This window comes from Lonchura striata, chromosome 31, assembly GCF_050655825.1.
Source record: "Lonchura striata isolate lonStrDom1 chromosome 31, ASM5065582v1, whole genome shotgun sequence".
Taxonomy (NCBI): Eukaryota; Metazoa; Chordata; class Aves; order Passeriformes; family Estrildidae; genus Lonchura; species Lonchura striata.
The window spans coordinates 8,735,356-8,754,453 of NC_140733.1; the positions used below are offsets into that span (position 1 = coordinate 8,735,356).

Genomic DNA, 19,098 nt, shown 5'->3' on the forward strand with positions numbered 1-19,098 from the left:
GGTGCTTTGCAATGGTTTTGGGGTGCTTTTCGATGGTTTTGGGTGTGTTTGAGGTTTTTGGGGGTGTTTTGGGGTTTTTTGGGGTGTCTTTGGCTGTTTTGGGTGTTTTTTGGGTGTCTTTTCGATCGGTTTGTGCATCCTGAGCCCTCGGGCAAGGCCGTGCTGGGGAGGGGACAAAAGGAACCCCCCCAGACATTGGGGGTCCCACAGCCCCTCCCCAAAATCCAGAGGTGCCCCCCAAGTCTCGCAGCCCCCCCCCAGTTCCTCGGGGTCCCCCACGGATGCCGTGAGCCCCCCCCAAGTTCGGGGGTCCCCATGAACGCTGGGCTTCCCCCACCCCCAGACTCGGGGTCACCCCCAAACTCCGGGGTCCCTCCTGGACCGCCCCCCGTGCACTCAGGGTCCCCCCATAAACCCCGGGACCCCCAAATTCAGTTCCACACCCCCCGTACCCTCTGAGCCCCCCTGCCCTGAGCTCCCCCCAGACCCGGCTCCCCCAGCCCCCCTCCGCTTGCCCCCCTGAACCCCGTTTTTCTCTCCCCCCCCCAGCGGGCACCACGTACATTTTCGGCAAGGGGGGGGCCCTGATCACCTACACGTGGCCCCCCAATGACCGGCCCAGCACCCGCGCCGACCGCCTGGCCCTGGGCTTCAGCACCCGGCAGCGCGACGCCGTGCTGCTGCGCGTGGAGAGCGCCGCCGGGCTCGGAGACTTCCTCCAGCTCCACATTGTAAGGAGGGCAAAAAATGGGCAAAAAATTGGGGTACGGGGGTGCTGGGGGGCTGGGAGGGGCTGGGAGGGGTTGGGGAGTCTGGGGGTTTGGGGGGTCTGGGGGTGCTGCTGCGCGTGGAGAGCGCCGCCGGGCTTGGAGAATTCCTGCAGCTCCACATTGTAAGGGGGGCAAAAAAATTGGGGTACGGGGGTGCTGGGGGGGTGGGAGGGGCTGGGAGGGGTTGGGGAGTCTGGGGGTTTCGGGGGTCTGGGGGTGCTGCTGTGTGTGGAGATCTCAGCCGGGCTCAGGGACTTCCTGCAGCTCCATGTTGGAAGGGGGGCAAAAAAATTGGGGTACAGGGGTGCTGGGGGGAGCTGGGGATCTTCAGCTCTCCGGGGATTCCTGCAGCTCCACATCAGAAATTCGGGGTTTGGGGGGGTTCATGGGGGTCCTGGGGGGTCCTAGGGGGATTTGGGGGCTCCTGGTCCAAGCCCGGTTTGGTGACTTGCGCAGCTCCACAGCAGAAGAGGGGACAAAATTGGGGTTCGGGGGTTTAATGGGGGTGCTGGGGGGGCTCCAGGGCTCCCTGCTAAAGGCTGGATTTGGTGATGTCCTGAAGCTCTGCAGGAGGGGAAAGAATTGGGGTGCAGGGGGATTTGGGGGTACAGGTTTGGGGGGCTCTGTGGCTTCCTGTGAACAGCCAGATTTGGGGATTTCCTGCACCGTGAGAGGAGCCAGAATTGGGGTGCAGGGGGGATTTGGGGGTCGTTCCCTGGGGGAAGGGGACAGGAACCCAGCGGTGCCCCCCGCCCGCCCCGCAGGTTCAGGGGGCCGTGGGGGTCCTGTTCAACGTGGGCACCGAGGACATCGCGCTGGAGGAGCGGGGGGCGGCCGTCAGCGACGGGCGCTTCCACGTCGTCCGCTTCACGCGCAGCGGCGGCAACGCCACGCTCCAGGTGGACGGCGGCCCCCTGCACGAGCGCTACCCGCCAGGTACCCCCCGCCGCGCCCCGGGCACCCCAGGGCCCCTAGAGACACCCCCAGGTACCCCCAGGTGTTCCCCGGGTTCCTTAGGTGTTCCTCAGGTACCCCCAGGTGTTCCCCAGGTGTTCCCAGGGTTCCTCAGGTGTTCCCCAGGTACCCCCAGGTGTTCCCCAGGTACCCCCAGGGCTCTTACAGGTGCTCCCCAGGTGTTTCCAGGGTTCCTCAGGTGTTCCCCAGGTACCCCCAGGGCTCTTACAGGTGTTCCCCAGGTGTTCCCAGGGTTCCTACAGACCCTGCAGGTGTTCCCCAGGTACCCCCAGGTGTTCCCAGGGTTCCTTAGGTGTTCCCCAGGTACCCCCAGGGCTCTTACAGGTGTTCCCCAGGTGTTCCCAGGGTTCCTACAGACCCTGCAGGTGTTCCCCAGGTACCCCCAGGTGTTCCCCAGGTGTTCCCAGGGTTCCTTAGGTGTTCCCCAGGTACCCCCAGGTGTTCCCCAGGTGTTCCCAGCGTTCCTCAGGTGTTCCCCAGGTACCCCCAAGGTTCCTACAGACCCCGCAGGTGTTCCTCAGGTTCCTCCAGGGCTCCTACAGGTGTTCCTAGCGTTCCTCAGGTGTTCCCCAGGTACCCCCAAGGTTCCTACAGACCCCACAACTGTTCCTCAGGTGTTCCCCAGGGCTCTTACAGACCCCCCAGGTACCCCCAGGTACCACTCAGGGCTCCCCCAGACACCCAAGGGACACCCCAGGTGCTTGGGGACACCCCTATGGCACCTTGAGACACCGCAGGGACACCCCTGGGACACCCCGAGGCACCTCAGGGTGCTCAGGGACACCCTGGGACACCCCAAGGCACCTGTAGGGACCCCAGAGCAACCCTGAGCCCCCCTGAGCCCCCCACGGCACCTTCGGACACCCCGGGGTCACCCCGGGTGCTTGGGGACACCCCCAGGACCCCCCCTAACGAGGGCACTAACGAGGCAGCGCTAACGAGGGGTCCCACGGCCACCCCCCTCCCCTCCCCCGCTAATGCCCCCCTAAAGGCCACATAAACCCCCCGAGGGCCACCCCCACCCCCACCCCAGTGACACCATGGCCAGGGCTGGGGACATCAGCAGGGGCGTCACGGCTGTGGGGACACCGATGGTCACACCGTGGTCACGGCGTGGTGGCACCAGCGGTGACACGATGGTGGCACCGGTGGTGGCACCGGTGGTGACACTGCGGCCACGTCAACGTGATGCCGATGGTGACACCCACGGGCTCACAGCCCGATGGCGCTGACAGTGATGCCACCGTCCCACCATGGTGACATTGATGGTGACACCAATGGCCAGACCATGGTCCCACCGTGGTGACATTGATGGTGACACCAATGGTGCTATTAATGATGATACCATGATGCCACCATGGTGACATTGATGGTGACACCAATAGCAAGGTCACAGTCCCACCATGGTGACAGTGACACCACTGGTGCCAGACCATGGTCCCATCATGGTGACATTGATGGTGACACCAATAGCAAGGCCACAGTCTCACCCTGGTGACATTGGTGACATTGATGGTGACACCAGCAGCCAGACCATGGTCCCACCATGGTGACATTGATGGTGCCACTAATGATGACACCATGCTTCCATCTTGGTGACATTAATGATGCCACGAATGATGAGGCCACAGTCCCACCATGGTGACGCTGATGGTGACACCAATGGCAAAGCCATGATCCCACAGCAGTGACACCAACAATGCCACTGAGACCATGGTCCCATCTTGGTGACACCAATGGTGCCATTGGGACCACAGTCCCATCTTGGTGACATCAATGGTGCTGTTGAGACCAGGTCTCATCTTGGTGTCACTGATGAGGCCACTGAGACCACGATTCCATCTTGGTGTCACCAACGGTGCCGCTGAAACCATGGTCCCATCGGTGACACCGATGAAGCCGCTGAGACCACGGTCCCATCTTGGTGTCACTGGTGATGCCATTGAGACCACGGTCCCATCTTGGTGTCACCAACAATGCCACCGAGACCAGGTCTCATCTTGGTGTCACTGATGAGGCCACTGAGATCACGATTCCATCTTGGTGTCACCAACGGTGCCGCTGACACCATGGTCCCATCTTGGTGTCACTGATGAGGCCACTGAGACCAGGTCCCATCTTGGTGACACTAACAATGCCACCGAGACCACGGTCCCATCATGGTGACATCAATGGTACCATTGAGACCAGGTCCCATCTTGGTGACACCAATGAAGCCACCAAGACCACAGTCCCATCTTGGTGACACCAACAATGCCATTGAGACCACAGTCCCATCTTGGTGACACCAACGATGCCATTGAGACCAGGTCCCATCTTGGTGACACCGCTGAGACCACGGTCCCATCTTGGTGTCACTGGTGATGCCATTGAGACCACGGTCCCATCTTGGTGTCACTGGTGATGCCATTGAGACCACGGTTCCATCTTGGTGTCACTGGTGATGCCATTGAGACCATGGTCCCATCTTGGTGACACCAACGATGCAATTGAGACCAGGTCCCATCTTGGTGACACTGCTGAGACCATGGTCCCATCTTGGTGTCACTGACGATGCCATTGAGACCACAGTCCCATCATGGTGACACTAACAATGCCACCGAGACCACAGTCCCATCATGGTGACATCAATGGTACCATTCAGACCATGGTCCCATCTTGGTGACACCAATGATGCCATTGAGACCACAGTCCCATCTTGGTGAGACCGATGACGCCGCCGAGACCACGGTCCCATCTTGGTGACACCGCTGAGACCATGGTCCCATCTTGGTGACACCAACGATGCCATTGAGACCACAGTCCTATCTTGGTGAGACCGATGACGCCACCGAGACCACGGTCCCATCTTGGTGTCACTGGTGATGCCATTGAGACCATGGTCCCATCTTGGTGACACCAACGATGCCATTGAGACCACGGTCCCATCTTGGTGACACCGATGACGCCGCCGAGACCACGGTCCCACCGCGTCGCCGCCGCCGCGCCGCCGCCGCCGATGGCCCCGTGCCGGTCCCGGCGGTGTCCCCGTGCCCGGCCCCGTGTCCCCGTAACGCTCTTCTCCTCCCTCCGAAGGCAGCGGGGACAGCGAGCGGCTGGCGCTGGCGCGGCAGCGCATCCCCTTCCGCCTGGGGCGGGTGGTCGATGAGTGGCTGCTCGACAAAGGTAACGGCAGCGAGCGCCCCCCACACCTGGGCACCCCCACACCTGGGCGCCCCCCACACCTGGGCGCCCCGCTGCGGCCGGGACCCAGAGATTTTGGGGTCCCAGGTGTCTGGAACCCACTGATCTGGGGGAGTGTCGGGGACCCCCCGACACCTGGAGGCTCCCACACCCGGGCACCCCGGAGCGGGGGGGCTCAGGTGTGCGGGACCCGCCTGTTTGGGGTCCCAGGTGTTCGGGGATCCCGGCCTTTGGGACCCCGATATTTGGGGGTTGCAGCACCTGGGCCCCGCAGGTGTCCAGGAGCCGCGTCCCGGAGGACGCCGTTGTCCAGGGACCCCCCCCAGGTGTCCGGGCAGGGAGCCCAGGTGTTGGGGGAGGGGCCAGCCCCTGCCCCGCCCCCTCATTACCTGGTTAAAGGGATGCTAACGCACCTAACGGCCCCCCTAAACCGCGCTGAGCCCAGAGCCCCCCTAAAGCCGCATAAACCCGCTAAACCCCCTAACCCGCCCCTGCCAGACTGCCCGGGGCCGGGGCTGCGCCAGGTGTGCCAGCACAGGTGTGCACCAGGCTGGGGCGTGCGCCAGGTGTGCCAGCACAGGTGCGCACCAGGTGTGCACAGTGGCTGGGGCGTGCGCCAGGTGTGCCAGCACAGGTGTGCACCAGGCTGGGGCGTGCGCCAGGTGTGCCAGCACAGGCGTGCACCAGGTGTGCCAGGACAGGTGTATGCCAGGTGTGTGCCATGGCTGGACTGTGCACCAGGTGTGCGCCTTAGCACCGGGCGTGCACAGGACAGGTGTGCACCGTGGCTGGGGCGTGTGCCAGGTGTGCACAGGACAGGTGCACACCAGGTGTGCCAGGACAGGTGTGCACCATGGCTGGGGCGTGCACCAGGTGTGCCAGGACAGGTGTGCACCAGGTGTGCACCATGTCTGGTATGTGCACCAGGTGTACGCCAGGTGTGTGCCATGGCTGGAACGCGCACCAGGCGTGCGCCTTAGCACCGGGCGTGCACAGGACAGGTGTGCACCAAGGCTGGGGTGTGCGCCAGGTGCGCACCAGGGCCAGGTGTGCACCAGGGCCAGGTGTGCAGCAGGTGTCCATGAGGACAGGTGTGCCCCAGGTGTGCAGCAGGGCCAGGTGTGCGCGAGGAAGGTGCCCCTCTGCCCTGCAGGTGTGCACAGGAGCCGCCCCAGCCTCGCACGCCCCTCGCACGCCCCGGCCCCGCCCAGGCCGGGCCCCTGCCCCTCCCCCCCGCCCCAAATGACCCAAAATTGGCCGAATTGAGCCCGAGCGGAGCCGGGGGCCGGGGGGGCGTTGGGGTCCCTTTAACTGCCCGGGGGGGGAGGGGGGCGGGGGGAGGGGGGCAGGGCTGCTCCTCCTGCGAGGCACACCCAGGTGTGCCCCAGGTGTGCCCCAGGTGTGCGGTGAGGGTGGGGGACGGTGGGGTGGGCGTGGCAGGGTGAGGCAGGTGGGGCAGTGTGGGGGCGTGCCAGGTGTGCCAGGTGTGGGGATAAAGCTGTTCCAGGTGTGGGGGCGTGACAGGTGTGCCAGGTGTGGGGATAAGGTTGTGCCAGGTGTGCCAGGTGTGGGGATAAAGCTGTTCCAGGTGTGGGGGCGTGACAGGTGTGCCAGGTGTGGGGATAAGGTTGTGCCAGGTGTGCCAGGTGTGGGGCTGTGCCAGGTGTGCAGCCGCCCTGTCCATCCATGGGGCTGTGTCAGGGTGACAGTGTCAGGATGAGCCAGGTGAGCCAGTGCCAGGTGTGCCAGGTGTGCCAGTTCCAGGTGTGCCAGACCCCCCTCATCCCCCCAGCTGCCCCTCTCCACCAGCCAGGGCGATGTGTAGGGATGAGGTGATGATGTCGGGGTAGCACAGGTGACACAGGTGGCACAGGTGAGACAGGTGACCCAGGTGAGCGGGCTCCAGCTGTGCCAGGTGTGCGAGCCGCCCCTCTCCCCCCCAGGCCGGCAGCTGCCCCTCTCCACCAGCCAGGGCGATGTGTAGGGATGAGGTGATGATGTCGGGGTAGCACAGGTGACACAGGTGGCACAGGTGACCCAGGTGACCCAGGTGAGCGGGCTCCAGCTGTGCCAGGTGTGCGAGCCGCCCCTCTCCCCCCCAGGCCGGCAGCTGCCCCTCTCCACCAGCCAGGGCGATGTGTAGGGATGAGGTGATGATGTCGGGGTAGCACAGGTGACACAGGTGGCACAGGTGACCCAGGTGACCCAGGTGAGCGGGCTCCAGCTGTGCCAGGTGTGCGAGCCGCCCCTCTCCCCCCCAGGCCGGCAGCTGACCATCTTCAACAGCCAGGCGCGCGTGCGGGTGGGGGGCCGGGACCGCGGCCGCCCCTTCCAGGGGCAGCTCTCGGGGCTCTACTACAACGGGCTGAAGCTGCTGGCGCTGGCGGCCGAGGGACACCCCCGCGTGCGGCTCGAGGGGGACCTGCGGCTCGTGGGGGACCCCCCGCCGCCCCCCGCGCCCCCCGGCGCCACCCCCGCGCCCCCCGACATGGCCACCACCATCATGGAGACCACCACCACCATGGCCACCACCACCACCCGCCGCGGGCGCTCGCCCACCCTGCGCGACACCGTCGCCCAGGTAAGGCGGGGAGGGGGCACGGGGGGGTCTTGGGTGGGGGGGGGAATTGGGGGAGGGGGGAATGGGGGGGTGCGGATTGAGGGAGGGGCCTCCTAAGGACAGGGAATGGGGGAGGGGGTAAAAGGGGGGGGTCTGCAGGGAATTTGGGGGAGAACGGGGGGGTCTCAAGGGCCAGATATGGGGGGAGGAGGATACAAAGGGGGGAAGGTCTGTAGTGAATTTGGGGGTGAACGGAGGGGGTCCCAAGGGCTGGATATGGGGGGAGGGTCTGCAGGGAATTTGGGGGAGAACGGGGGGTCCCAAGGGCCAGATACGGGGGGAGGGTCTTCAGGGAATTTGGGGGAGAACAGGGGGGTCTCAAGGGCCAGATACGGGGGGAGGGTCTGCAGGAAATTTGGGGGAGAACAGGGGGGTCCCAAGGGCCAGATACGGGGGGAGGGTCTGCAGGGAATTTGGGGGAGAACGGGGGGTCCCAAGGTCTGGATACAGGGGGAGGATCTGCAGGGAATTTGGGGGAGAACGGGGGGGTCCCAAGGGCTGGATACAGGGGGAGGGTCTGCAGGGAATTTGGGGGAGAACGGGGGGTCCCAAGGGCTGGATACAGGGGGAGGGTCTGCAGGGAATTTGGGGGAGAACAGGGGGGTCCCAAGGGCTGGATACAGGGGGAGGGCAGGTATGGGGGGACCCCAGCGAGGGGCTGCAGGGTCCATCCCGAACCCCTGGGTGCTCTCAGGTGACCCCAAACCCCCTCCCCGGGCCCTGGGGGGCTCTGGGGGGGCTCGGGGGGTTTGGGGGTCCCCACGCTGACCCCCCCCCCCCGGGTGTCCCCCCAGAACACGGACGATCTGCTGGTGGCCTCGGCCGAGTGTCCGAGCGATGACGAGGACCTGGAGGAGTGTGAGCCGGGCACAGGTGGGTGCTGCTCCGGGGCCCCGGGCACGCGTGTGTGGCACAGCCTCGCACACGCGTGTGGCACGGCCTCGCACACGCGTGTGGCACGGCCGCAGAGCCCGGGGCTCTCCCCCACCCCCCCGGCGGGGCTGAGACCCCCGCACAGGTGTGGCGGTGTGCACACGCACAGGTGTTGGGGCCGAGGGTGTTGCACACGCGTGTGAGCAGGGAACGTGCCAGGCTGCTCACGGCAGGGGGACACGCGGGGATGGGAGCTGCTCACACACCTGGACAGGTGCACACACACACACACCTGGACAGGTGCACACACACAGACACACATACACACCTGGACAGGTGTGCACACACGCCTGTACTGTTCACACACACCTGCACAGGTGTGGACAAACACACACACACACACCTGAACTGTTCCCCCACACACACTTGTATAGGAGTGCACACACAGACACACACACACACACCTGAACTGTTCACAAACACACCTGTATAGGTGTGCACATACACACACAGACACACCTGCACAGGTGTGCACACACACCTGTATAGGTGTGCACATCTGAACTGTGCACACACAACACCTGGACAGGAGCTGCTCACACAGGCACAGGCGTGCACACACGCCTGAACTCACACTCACACTCACACCTGCCCCACAAACGCAGCTGCCCCGCACACCCAGGTGCCCCCCCTGCACACCCAGGTGCCCCTTTTTGCACACCCAGGTGCCCCCCCTGCACGCCCAGGTGCCCCTTTTTGCACACCCAGGTGCCCCCCTTGCACACGCACTCCCACCTGTGGCCCCGCCCCCCACCTGCACAGGTGTTCCCGCCCATTCCGAGCACACACCTGAGCCCGGGGCCATGCAAGCCCCGCCCCCATCCCTCCTTCCCCTGACGGACGGACACTCGGACATTCGGACACTCGGACATTCGGACACTCGGACGGACAGGGAGGACCCCCCAGTCTGGGGTCACCCCGTGTGACACCGTCACACCTGCGCTGTCACACCTGCGCTGCCACCTGGACCTCAGCAAGGAGCCTCCCCCACCCCAGTGTCACACGGTGACACCCCCTGGACACCCCGGGTGTCACCTGGACGCTGGAGAACCCCCGGACACCTGGGGCCTCACCTGGCACCCACAGGTGTCACCTGCACACCCAGGGGTGTCTCGCACTGGCTCCCACAGGTGTCACCCGGGGGTGTCCCCCACAGGTGTCCCCAGGACACTCTGGTCCCCCAGGACCCCACCTGTGGGGGAGGGGGCAGCAGCGGTCAGGGGAAGGGGGGAGGAGCGGGGGACGGACAGACGGACGGAGGACGGACACTGGATGGACACTGGATGGACACTGGATGGACAATGGACTCTGGATGGATGATGGACAGTGGTTCGTGGATGATGGATGGATGGGTGGATGGATGGATGGATGGATGGATGATGGATGCATGGATGGATGGATGGATGGATGGATGGATGGATGGATGATGAATGATGGATGGGTGGATGGATGGATGGATGGATGGATGGATGGATGGATGGATGGATGGATGGGTGATGATGAATGATGGATGGATGGATGGATGGATGGATGGATGGATGGATGGATGATGGATGATGGATGGATGATGGATGGATGGATGGATGGATGGATGGATGGATGATGGATGGATGATGGATGATGGATGGATGATGGATGGATGGATGGATGGATGGATGGATGGATGATGGATGGATGGATGATGGATGGATGGATGGATGGGTGGATGGATGATGGATGGATGGATGATGGATGGATGGATGGATGGATGGATGGATGGGTGATGATGAATGATGGATGGGTGGATGGATGGATGGATGGATGGATGGATGGGTGGATGGATGGAGAATGGATGGATGATGGATGGATGGATGGATGGATGGATGGATGATGGATGGATGGATGGATGATGGATGGATGGGTGGATGATGGATGGATGGATGGATGAGGATGGATGAGTGGATGATGGATGGATGGATGGATGATGGATGGATGGATGGATGGATGGAGGATGGATGGATGGATGGATGGATGGACAGATGGATTTCAGGCCGGCAGGATGGACACAGGGATGGCCGGTTGGCTGCATGGATGGCCAGCTGAAGGCAGGGCAGAGGGACAGATGGACGGACAGGTGGATGGACGAACAGATGGATCAGTGAACAGACAGATTCAAGGACGGATGGGATCAAGGACAGACTGACACATGGATCAGGATTGGATGGACACAGCTGGGTTTAGGGATGGATGGATGGATGGACTCGGGGATGGATGGACAGATGATGGATGGATGGATGGATGGATTCAAGGATCCATGGATGGATTTAGCGATGGACAGATGGATGGACGGGTGGATGGACAGATGGATGTGTGATGGATGGATGGATGGATGGATGGATGGATGGATGGATGGATGGAGGATAGATGGATGGATGGATGGATGGATGGATGGATGGATGGAGGATAGATGGATGGATGGATGGATGGATGGATGGATGGACAGATGATGGATGGACGGATGGATCCAAGGCTGATGGCCAATGGCCGGTGGCTGATGGCCGGGGGCCGGTGGCCGGTGGTGGCCGGCGGTGGCCGGGGCCGGCCGGGGCCGGGCGCTGGCGCCGCAGGGGTGGCCGCGGCACCTTCTCACCGAGTGTCTCTTCTCTTCTTTTCTTTTTGTTCTTTTTTTCTCTTTTTTCTCTTTCTCTCGTTTTTTGTGTGCTTTCCCTTCCTTCCTGCAATTTCTTTTTCCTCCACGCTAAAATCACCCGGCCCCATCCCGCGATGTAAGTTGACGGCAGCGCCGCGGTTTGCTCTTAAAAACAAAAAAAAAAAAAAAAACCGAGAAAAAAAAAAAAAAAGTAGCGGAATTAGCTAAAAATGCAGAGAGAGGAAAAAAAAAAAAAAAAAAAAGATAACCTAGAGCGGAGCTGGCGCGGAGGCGGCCGGAGGCGGCGGGGGGGGGTCGGGGGGCGCAGCGGGGCGCGGCGGCGGGGGCTGACGGGGGTCCCCCCGTCCCCTTTCTGTCTCCGCAGGCGGGGAGCTGGTGCTGCCGGCGTCCCCGGGCCCCCCCGCGCCCCCCGCCGCCCCCCGCGCCCCTCCGGGCTGCGGCCCCGACTGCGACGAGCCCTCGGGCTTCGCCTCGGGGGAGGCGGCGGACCCCGAGCCCGAGCCCGGCCACGCTCCCGGCCCCGAGCAGCCGCCGGCCGACGACGAGGACTTCGCGGGGTTGGGGGGCGGGGGGAGCCCCGAGGCCGCCGCCCCCCCGGCGGCCACGGCCGCGCCGCGCGGCGCCGGGACCGAGCCCACGGTGGCGGGCGCGGCTCCGCCCGGGCTGGTGCCGGCGGGCGAGCGGCACCCGCGGGAGGGCGCGGGCGGGGGGCGGCGCGGGGGGGGCTCGGCGCCTCCCGTGACCCGGCGCCCCCCCGTGCCGCCCACAGCCGCGCCCGGAGCGGTGGAGGTGGTGCGGGAGGCGGGCGGCACCACCGGCATGGTGGTGGGCATCGTGGCGGCCGCCGCGCTCTGCATCCTCATCCTGCTCTACGCCATGTACAAGTACCGCAACCGCGACGAGGGCTCCTACCAGGTGGACCAGAGCCGCCACTACATCGGGGCCGCCCCCGCCGCGCCCGGGGGGGGCCCGGGAGGGGCTCCCGGTGCCGCGTCCCCGACCCCGCCCGCCGGGACCCCCAAGGAGAAGGCGGCGGCCGCGCCCCACAAGGCGCCGGGCAAAGCGCGGCGCAACAAGGACAAGGAGTATTACGTGTGAGGGGGGGGGGGTCTCCACGCGTGTCCCCCGACCCCACTCCCCGCCGCCGCCACCCCCGGGGGGATGTCACCTGCCCGCCCCCCGACCCCGCCGCAGCGGGGGCGCCTCTGTGGTCTCTCTCTTTTTCTCTCTGTGTGTGTGTGTGTCCCCCCACCCGGGGGGCGGCGCGCGGGGGGCGCGCGGGACCCCCCCGCGTGGGCTGTGGGACCACCCCCCCCCCCATCGAGAGGGGCGCGGGACTCCCCCCCCCATCAACCTCCCCCCTGCCCAACCTCGGATCGGTTTTTTACCGCCCCCCCCCCCTCCCCGGGTATTTCTTTGGGTTTATTTTTTAATTTCGAGAGCCCCGATTGGCGTCGGGACCCCCCGGGGGGTCCTTCCGGGACCCCCCCCCCTCAAAAGCCGCCCCGAATCCCTCCGAGCCCCCCCCGCCGGGCCGCCCCCCGCCGCGCACAGAGGAATACACGGTTCTATACTTCGTACAGCGGCTCCGCCTCTTCCTGCGCCGCCGCCGGGACCCCCCCGGGACCCCCCGAACCCCCCGGGACCCCCCGACCTCCCCCCGGGGGATCCCGGCCCTCCCCTCCGCCAGGGGGCGCCGGCCCCCCGCCTGGGCCCCGCCCCCGCGGTGACGTCACAGCTGAGGCCACGCCCCCTCCGTCCACCCGTGGCGCTTCCGCCCCGCGCGCGGCACCGGCGCGAGGAGCGCGCGGACCGTGACCCCGCCGTGACCCCGCCGATGGACGGGGAGGGGGAGGCGGAGGGGGAGGGGGGCGCGTCCGCCCCGCCGGGCGCTGCCGGTGAGGGGGCGGGGCCACGGGAGGGGGCGGCGCCGTGGGTCCGGGTGTGGGCGTGGCACCCCCGTGGGTGGGGGGCGTGGGGCGCTTTGGAAGCCTTGAGACCCCCGGGGGGGGTGTGGGACCCCCGTGCGTCCTTTGGGTGTGTCCCGGGGGTGTGTCGGTCTGGGGGTGGGGGGTCCCGCGGGAGTTTTGGGGGTCCCGAGTGGGTTTGGTGGGGGTCTTCCCCCGTGCCCCCAGCCCTGCTGTACCTGCCGGACGGGTCGGGGCTGTGTCAGTGTGGGGCGGTGCGGGGGTCCCGGGGGGTATGCGGGGGTCCCGGGGGATGTTTGGGGGTCCCGGGGGGTGTGCGGGGGTCCCGGGGGTCTCACGGCCCCGTGCCCCAGCCCTGCTGTACCTGCCGGACGGGTCGGGGCTGTGTCAGTGCGGGGCTGGCTGTGGGGCGGTGCGGGGGTCCCGGGGGATGTTTGGGGGTCCCGGGGGGTGTGCGGGGGTCCCGGGGGTCTCACGGCCCCGTGCCCCAGCCCTGCTGTACCTGCCGGACGGGTCGGCGCTGCCGCTGCCGCTGGAGCCGCCCCCGGGCCCCACGGCCGCGGAGCTGCTGCGCCGCCTGCAGGGGGCGCTGCGCCTCCCGCCCGCCGCCGGCGACGCCCTCGCGCTGTGGTTGGGGTCGGAGCTGCTCGGTGAGGGGGGCACGGGGGGACATGGGGGACATGGGGGGACATGGGGGGACATGGGGACATGGACATAGGGGGGACATGGACATGGCGGGGGCGCAGCTCACGCTGTTGTTGGGGTTGGAGCTGCTGTGGTTGGAGGAAGGGGGGGACATGGGGGGACACATGGGGACATGGGGGGACAGGGATATGGGGGGACATGGGGGGGACAGGGGGACATGGGAACACGTGGGGTGGCAGCTCGGTTGTGAGCGGAGCTGCTCGCTGAGGAGGGGACATTGGAGGGTCCCATGAGGGACAGGGAGACGGGAGGATCCCCCTGGAGGATGGAATGGGGGGGGGTCCCTGTGCCCGTGGGGGTCCCCGAGTGGGTGCCAGCCCTGTGTCCCCCACTCCAGAGGTGCAGCTGAAGCCGCGGCACCGACCCCTGCGCCTGGTCCGGCACTGGCCGGAGCTGCTGCTGCGCTTCAGCCTCGGCTCGCCCGCGGCCATCGCCCAAGGTGAGGGGTGCGGGGTCCGGGGGGGTCCTGTTGGGGACAGGAGGGTCCCCTCGAGGGTCCCACTGACCCCCTGCCCCCCCAGATGAGCCGTGCCTGCAGCTGCGCAGGAACGTGTTCTTTCCTAAGAGCCGCGAGCTGGAGGTGAGTGGGGACACGGGGGTCGCCAGCGTGGGGGGATGGATGGGAGGGGGGCACGGGGGGATGCAGGGTGGGGTCTGCCGTGGTTTTGGGGTCTCTCCGTGTGACCTGGGGGTGTCTGCGGGTCCCAGCTGCAGGAGGAGGAGCTGCTCCGGTTGCTCTATGAGGAAGCGCGGGAGCAGCTGAGGGGGGGGCGCTACCCCGTGGACCCCCCCGAGGCGGCCGAGCTCGGGGGGCTCAGCTGCCGCCTGCGCCTGGGGCCCTTCGAGCCCGGCCGGCACACGGAACTCAGCCTGCGGTCAGCACCGGGACCCCTGCCCGAGGGAACCCCGCCCGTGGGACCCCCGCCCGTGGGACCCCCGCCCGCGGGACCCCCGCCCGTGGGAACCCCTGGGATTCCCTTTGGGACCCCACCCAAAGGACCACCCTGGGGCATCCCCCGCGACCACCCACGGGATCCCCTCCACCTGGGAGCCCCACCTGGGACCCACCCACGGGATCCCCTCCACCTGGGAGCCATCCCTGGGGCATCCCCCCTCACCTGGGACCCACCCACGGGATCCCCTCCACCTGGGAGCCCCACCTGGGACCCACCCATGGGATCCCCTCCACCTGGGAGCTATCCCTGGGGGATCCCCCCTCACCTGGGACCCACCCACGGGATCCCCTCCGGGACCGCCCCGCCCCACGGGACCCCCACCCCCTGGCCACACGGTACCCCCTGACCTCCATGTTTTTCCCGTGCCCCTCCCGGTCCCCCCCTGACCCCCCCCGTGACCCCCCGTGACCCCCGTGTCCCCCCCAGGCCACTGCTGGGGGAGCTGCTGCCGCCGGGTCCTCCGGCCCGCTGGGGGGCGCTGTTCCGGCGCTCGCGCGAGCCGGGCCCCGCCCAGCGGCTGCTCGAGGCCTTCGCGCATGCGCCGGGCCCCGAGGCGCCCCCTGCCGGACTGTACCGGGACTTCCTGCGCCGCTGCCACGCCCTGCCCGGCTACGGGTGAGGGGGGAGCCGGGTGGAGACCCCCGAAAGGGGCACCCCAATGGGGCACCCCCCGGTTAGAGACCCCCGGGGACCCCCGAAAGGGGCACCCCAATGGGGCACCCCCCGGTTAGAGACCCCCGGGGACCCCCGAAAGGGGCACCCCAGTGGGGCACCCCCCGGTTAGAGACCCCCGGGGACCCCCGAAAGGGGCACCCCCCGGTTAGAGACCCCCGGGGGACCCCCGAAAGGGGCACCCCAATGGGGCACCCCCCGGTTAGAGACCCCCGGGGACCCCCGAAAGGGGCACCTCAATGGGATACCCCCCATGGGACACCCCCCGGTTAGGGACCCCCAAAAGGGACACCTCAGTGGGATACCTCCCGTGGGACACCCCCAATGGTACCATCCCCCTGGGACACCTCAATGGGACTTCCCAAATGGGACACCCCCCAATTAGAGACCCCCAGGGAAACCCCAAAAGGGACACCTCAATGGGACACCCCCCATTGGACACCCCCAGTTAAGAGACCACCCAGAAATCCCCAGATTGACAGGGAGCCCCCCAGATCACCAGAGAACCCCAAAAGAACCCCCCGTGCCCCCAGCCTGACCCCCAGAAACATCAAATGAGCCCCTCGGGGGCCCTTCCAGGCACCCCCCAATATCTGAGCCCCACAGACTCCCCCAGACCCACAGTGACCCCCCCAGGATTCCTTCTAGACCCCCAAGTTTCCCAGTGTCCGAGTCCCAAGGGATCCCCCGCAAGTGACCCCACACTGCACCTGGGGACCCAGGAATTTGTGGGGAGCCAGAATTGGGGTTTGGGGGTGACCCAGGTGTGTCCCACCCCCCTCCAGGTGTGCCTTCTTCCCGGGAGCCATTGAGCGGCCGTCGGGGGGGCTGCTGGGCCGGGGGGGGCTGCGCCCCGTCAGCGTGGCCGTGGGGCTCGAGGGGGTCACCATCATCGACCCCCGCCAGAAGGTACTGGGGGGTCCGGGGGGCAGGGTGGGGGGCAGGGGGGCACTGTGGGTGACCCCCCCGTGCCCCCCAGCACGTGCTGCTGTCGCTGACGTACCCCGAGCTGTGCTGGGAGCTGGTGGGGGCCGTGGGGCAGGACGGGGACCCCGCGGGGCAGGACGGGGACCCCGCGGAGCCCCCCCAGCTCTGGCTGGAGTTCGACGGGGACCACGAGGGAGCCCCCGTGAACCGACTGCTGCGGGTGTTCTCCCCTCAGGTGCGACCACGGGGCAGGTGGGGGGCCCTGGGGGCGGAATCTGGGGGGAGCAGGGGGACGGTTTGGGAGCGCTTTGGGGGGCAGCTGGGTGGGGTCCCTGGGGGATCCTTTTGGGGGTGTTTGGGGCTGGTTTGGGAATCCTGGGAGCGTCGGTTTGGGGGTGTTGGGGGACAGTTTGGAGGTGCCAGGTTTGGGTTTGGGGGTCCTGGGATGACCCCAGGAGTGTTGGTTTGGGTATCCCTAGGGTATGCCAGGGGGTCGGTTGGAGGGTCTCTGGGGTGGATTTGGGGGTCCCTGAGGGGGGTCCTAGAGGGGTTTGGGGGTGCCTGGGGTGGGTTTGTGAGTACAGGGGGGGTCTCCAAGGGAGCGTCCTGGGGAGGGGGGGGTGTGAGGGTTCCCGGGAGGATCCCGGGGCTTTTGGGAGATTTTGGGAGTCCCTGGGGGGGTCCCAGAGGGGTTTGGGGGCCTCCAGTGTGGATTTGGGGGTCCCTGGGAGTTGTCCCAGAGGGGTTTGGGGCTGCCTGGGGTGGGTTTTGAGTACGGGGGGGTCTCCAAGGGAGCGTCCTGGGGAGGGGGCTGTGTGAGGGTTCCCGAGGAGGGTTCTGGGGGTCCCTGGGGGGGTCCCGGCCGCGCTGACAGCGCCCCCAGGCGGAGCTGATGAGCGCCCTCATCGAGTGCTGCATCGAGCTGGGCGGGGCGGCCCCGCCCCCCGAGGAGCAGGCCACGCCCCCCGCCGCCGAGGCCACGCCCCCCGAGCCGGCCGGCGCGCGCGGCGCCCCCTTGCGGCGGCAGCAGAGCGTGACCCGGCCCCGCCTGCAGCGCCTGGCGACCATCGACTACGTGCGGGACGGTGCGACAGGACAGCGGGGACATGGGGGGACAGAGGGGACATGGGGGACATCCGGGACATGGGGGACATGGGGGAGATCCGGGACAGCGGGGACATCCGGGACATGGGGGGACATGGGGGACAGCAGGGACATGGGGGAGATCTGGGACGTGGGGGGACATCCAAGACATGGGGGAGATCCAGTACATCAGGGACAGCAGGGACATGGGGGAGATCCGAGACATGGGGAGACATCCAGAACATAGGGGACATCTGGGACATGGGGGGACATGAAGGACATGGGGGACATGGGGGGACATCCGGGATATGGGGGACATCAGGGACATGGGGGAGATCTGGGACATGGGGAGACATCCAGAACATAGGGGACATCTGGGACATGGGGGGACAGACGGGACATGGGGGACATCAGGGACATGGGGGAGATCTGGGACATGGGGAGACATCCAGAACATAGGGGACATCTGGGACATGGGGGGACAGATGGGACATGGGGGGACATGAAGGACATGCGGGGACATCTGGGACATGGGGGAGATCAGGGACATGGGGGGACACGAGGGACATCAAGGACTGTGGGGTCACAGGGAGACAGGGGGACATGGGGGACACTGGGGACATCAGGGACATCGGGGAGGTGGGGGACACTGGGGACAGGGGGCCATGGAGACACACACACAGAGCTCCTGGAGGGGGATGGGGGCGTGGGGTCGAGGATGGGGACACAAAAGCTTCCAGGGGACAGGGAGGGCGGTCACAGGGACGTGGGGGACAGGGTCCTTGGGGGGGGGGGATATGACGAGCAGGGGACACCGCGGGGTGGTGGCACAGGGGAACGCGAGGTGGTTCCTGCCCTAAACCCCAGCCCGGTGTCCCCCCAGGGCAGGAGCTGCGGCGGGTGAAGCCCCCCCGGCGCTCGGTGTCCTTCTTCAGCCGGGGGGGGGCCGGGGGCGGTTCCTACAGCCCCGTGGCGGGGGGCACGGGGGGCACCGGCTCCGAGCAGGGCTGAGCCCCCCTGAGCCCCCCAAACCCCTCCCACTCCCACTGGGAGCCCCCGGGATTTCCCCCTCTTTGTACTCACACCCCCAATAAACTGCACTGCCCCCCCAACCCTCTCCCCAGGATGGGTTTGATGGAATTTGGGGCCTTTTGGGGTAAATTTGGGTCGATTTGGGGCTAATCCAGAGCAGTTGGAGGCACTTTGGTACCAGTTTGGGGATGATCCAGGGTGGTTTGGGGCGGATCAAAGCTGATTCAGGGTGGTTTGTGACTTTTTTGGGGCTAATTCGTGGCAGTTTTGAACTAGTTTGGGATATTTGGGGCTGATTTTGGATAATGCAGGGCATTTTCCAGCATGTTCCTGGAGGCCTGAAGCCACTTTAGTGGAGTTGGGACATTTTGGGGCCAGTTTGGGGGGTTTGGGGCCTCTTCCAAGCAGCTTTTGGAGCCTGTTCAGGGGGGTTTGGGACAAGCTGATGCAGTTTGGGGCCAGTTTTAGGAGTTTTGGGGCCAATTTTGGGGGGTTTGTAGCCAAATGGCAGCACCACATGATAGCAGCCATTTCGGGCTGGGGCCTCAGGCCACGTGTGTGTCACACATGTCACACGTGTCCCCTCTGTCAGGGGCTCCGAGACCTTTGGGACAAATTCCCCCATTTTTGGGCCAAGTCCTGCTGATTTTGGGGCATCGCTCGT

General features: G+C 66.4%; 2 protein-coding genes across 11 annotated transcripts in view; both read left to right on the forward strand.

Annotated features, from left to right (window-relative positions):
• Positions 1-12,711, forward strand: part of LOC146764869 (neurexin-2-like) — a 48,480-nt gene extending 35,769 nt beyond the window's left edge. For 5 of the 10 annotated variants that reach the window (XM_085563881.1, XM_085563883.1, XM_085563882.1 and 2 more), the window contains 6 exons: positions 550-731; positions 1,535-1,706; positions 4,821-4,910; positions 7,190-7,509; positions 8,343-8,421; positions 11,496-12,711. In XM_085563881.1, the coding sequence (XP_085420007.1) occupies positions 550-731; positions 1,535-1,706; positions 4,821-4,910; positions 7,190-7,509; positions 8,343-8,421; positions 11,496-12,229 (1,577 nt within the window). In that variant the 3' untranslated portion in view covers positions 12,230-12,711. Of the gene's footprint in view, positions 1-549; positions 732-1,534; positions 1,707-4,820; positions 4,911-7,189; positions 7,510-8,342; positions 8,422-11,251; positions 11,368-11,495 lie in introns of those variants that run through there. The other 5 variants (XM_085563886.1, XM_085563887.1, XM_085563888.1 and 2 more) reach the window with 4 other exon arrangements.
• A 237-nt stretch (positions 12,712-12,948) lies between these two features.
• LOC146764871 (FERM domain-containing protein 8-like) lies at positions 12,949-18,514 on the forward strand. The gene is made up of 10 exons (XM_085563964.1): positions 12,949-13,029; positions 13,551-13,709; positions 14,102-14,203; positions 14,286-14,344; positions 14,473-14,639; positions 15,147-15,335; positions 16,178-16,301; positions 16,372-16,554; positions 17,203-17,404; positions 18,286-18,514. Exons 1-10 carry the CDS (start codon positions 12,969-12,971, stop codon positions 18,411-18,413), a joined length of 1,374 nt encoding a protein of 457 aa, XP_085420090.1. The 5' UTR covers positions 12,949-12,968; the 3' UTR covers positions 18,414-18,514.
• Positions 18,515-19,098: the final 584 nt, after the last annotated feature.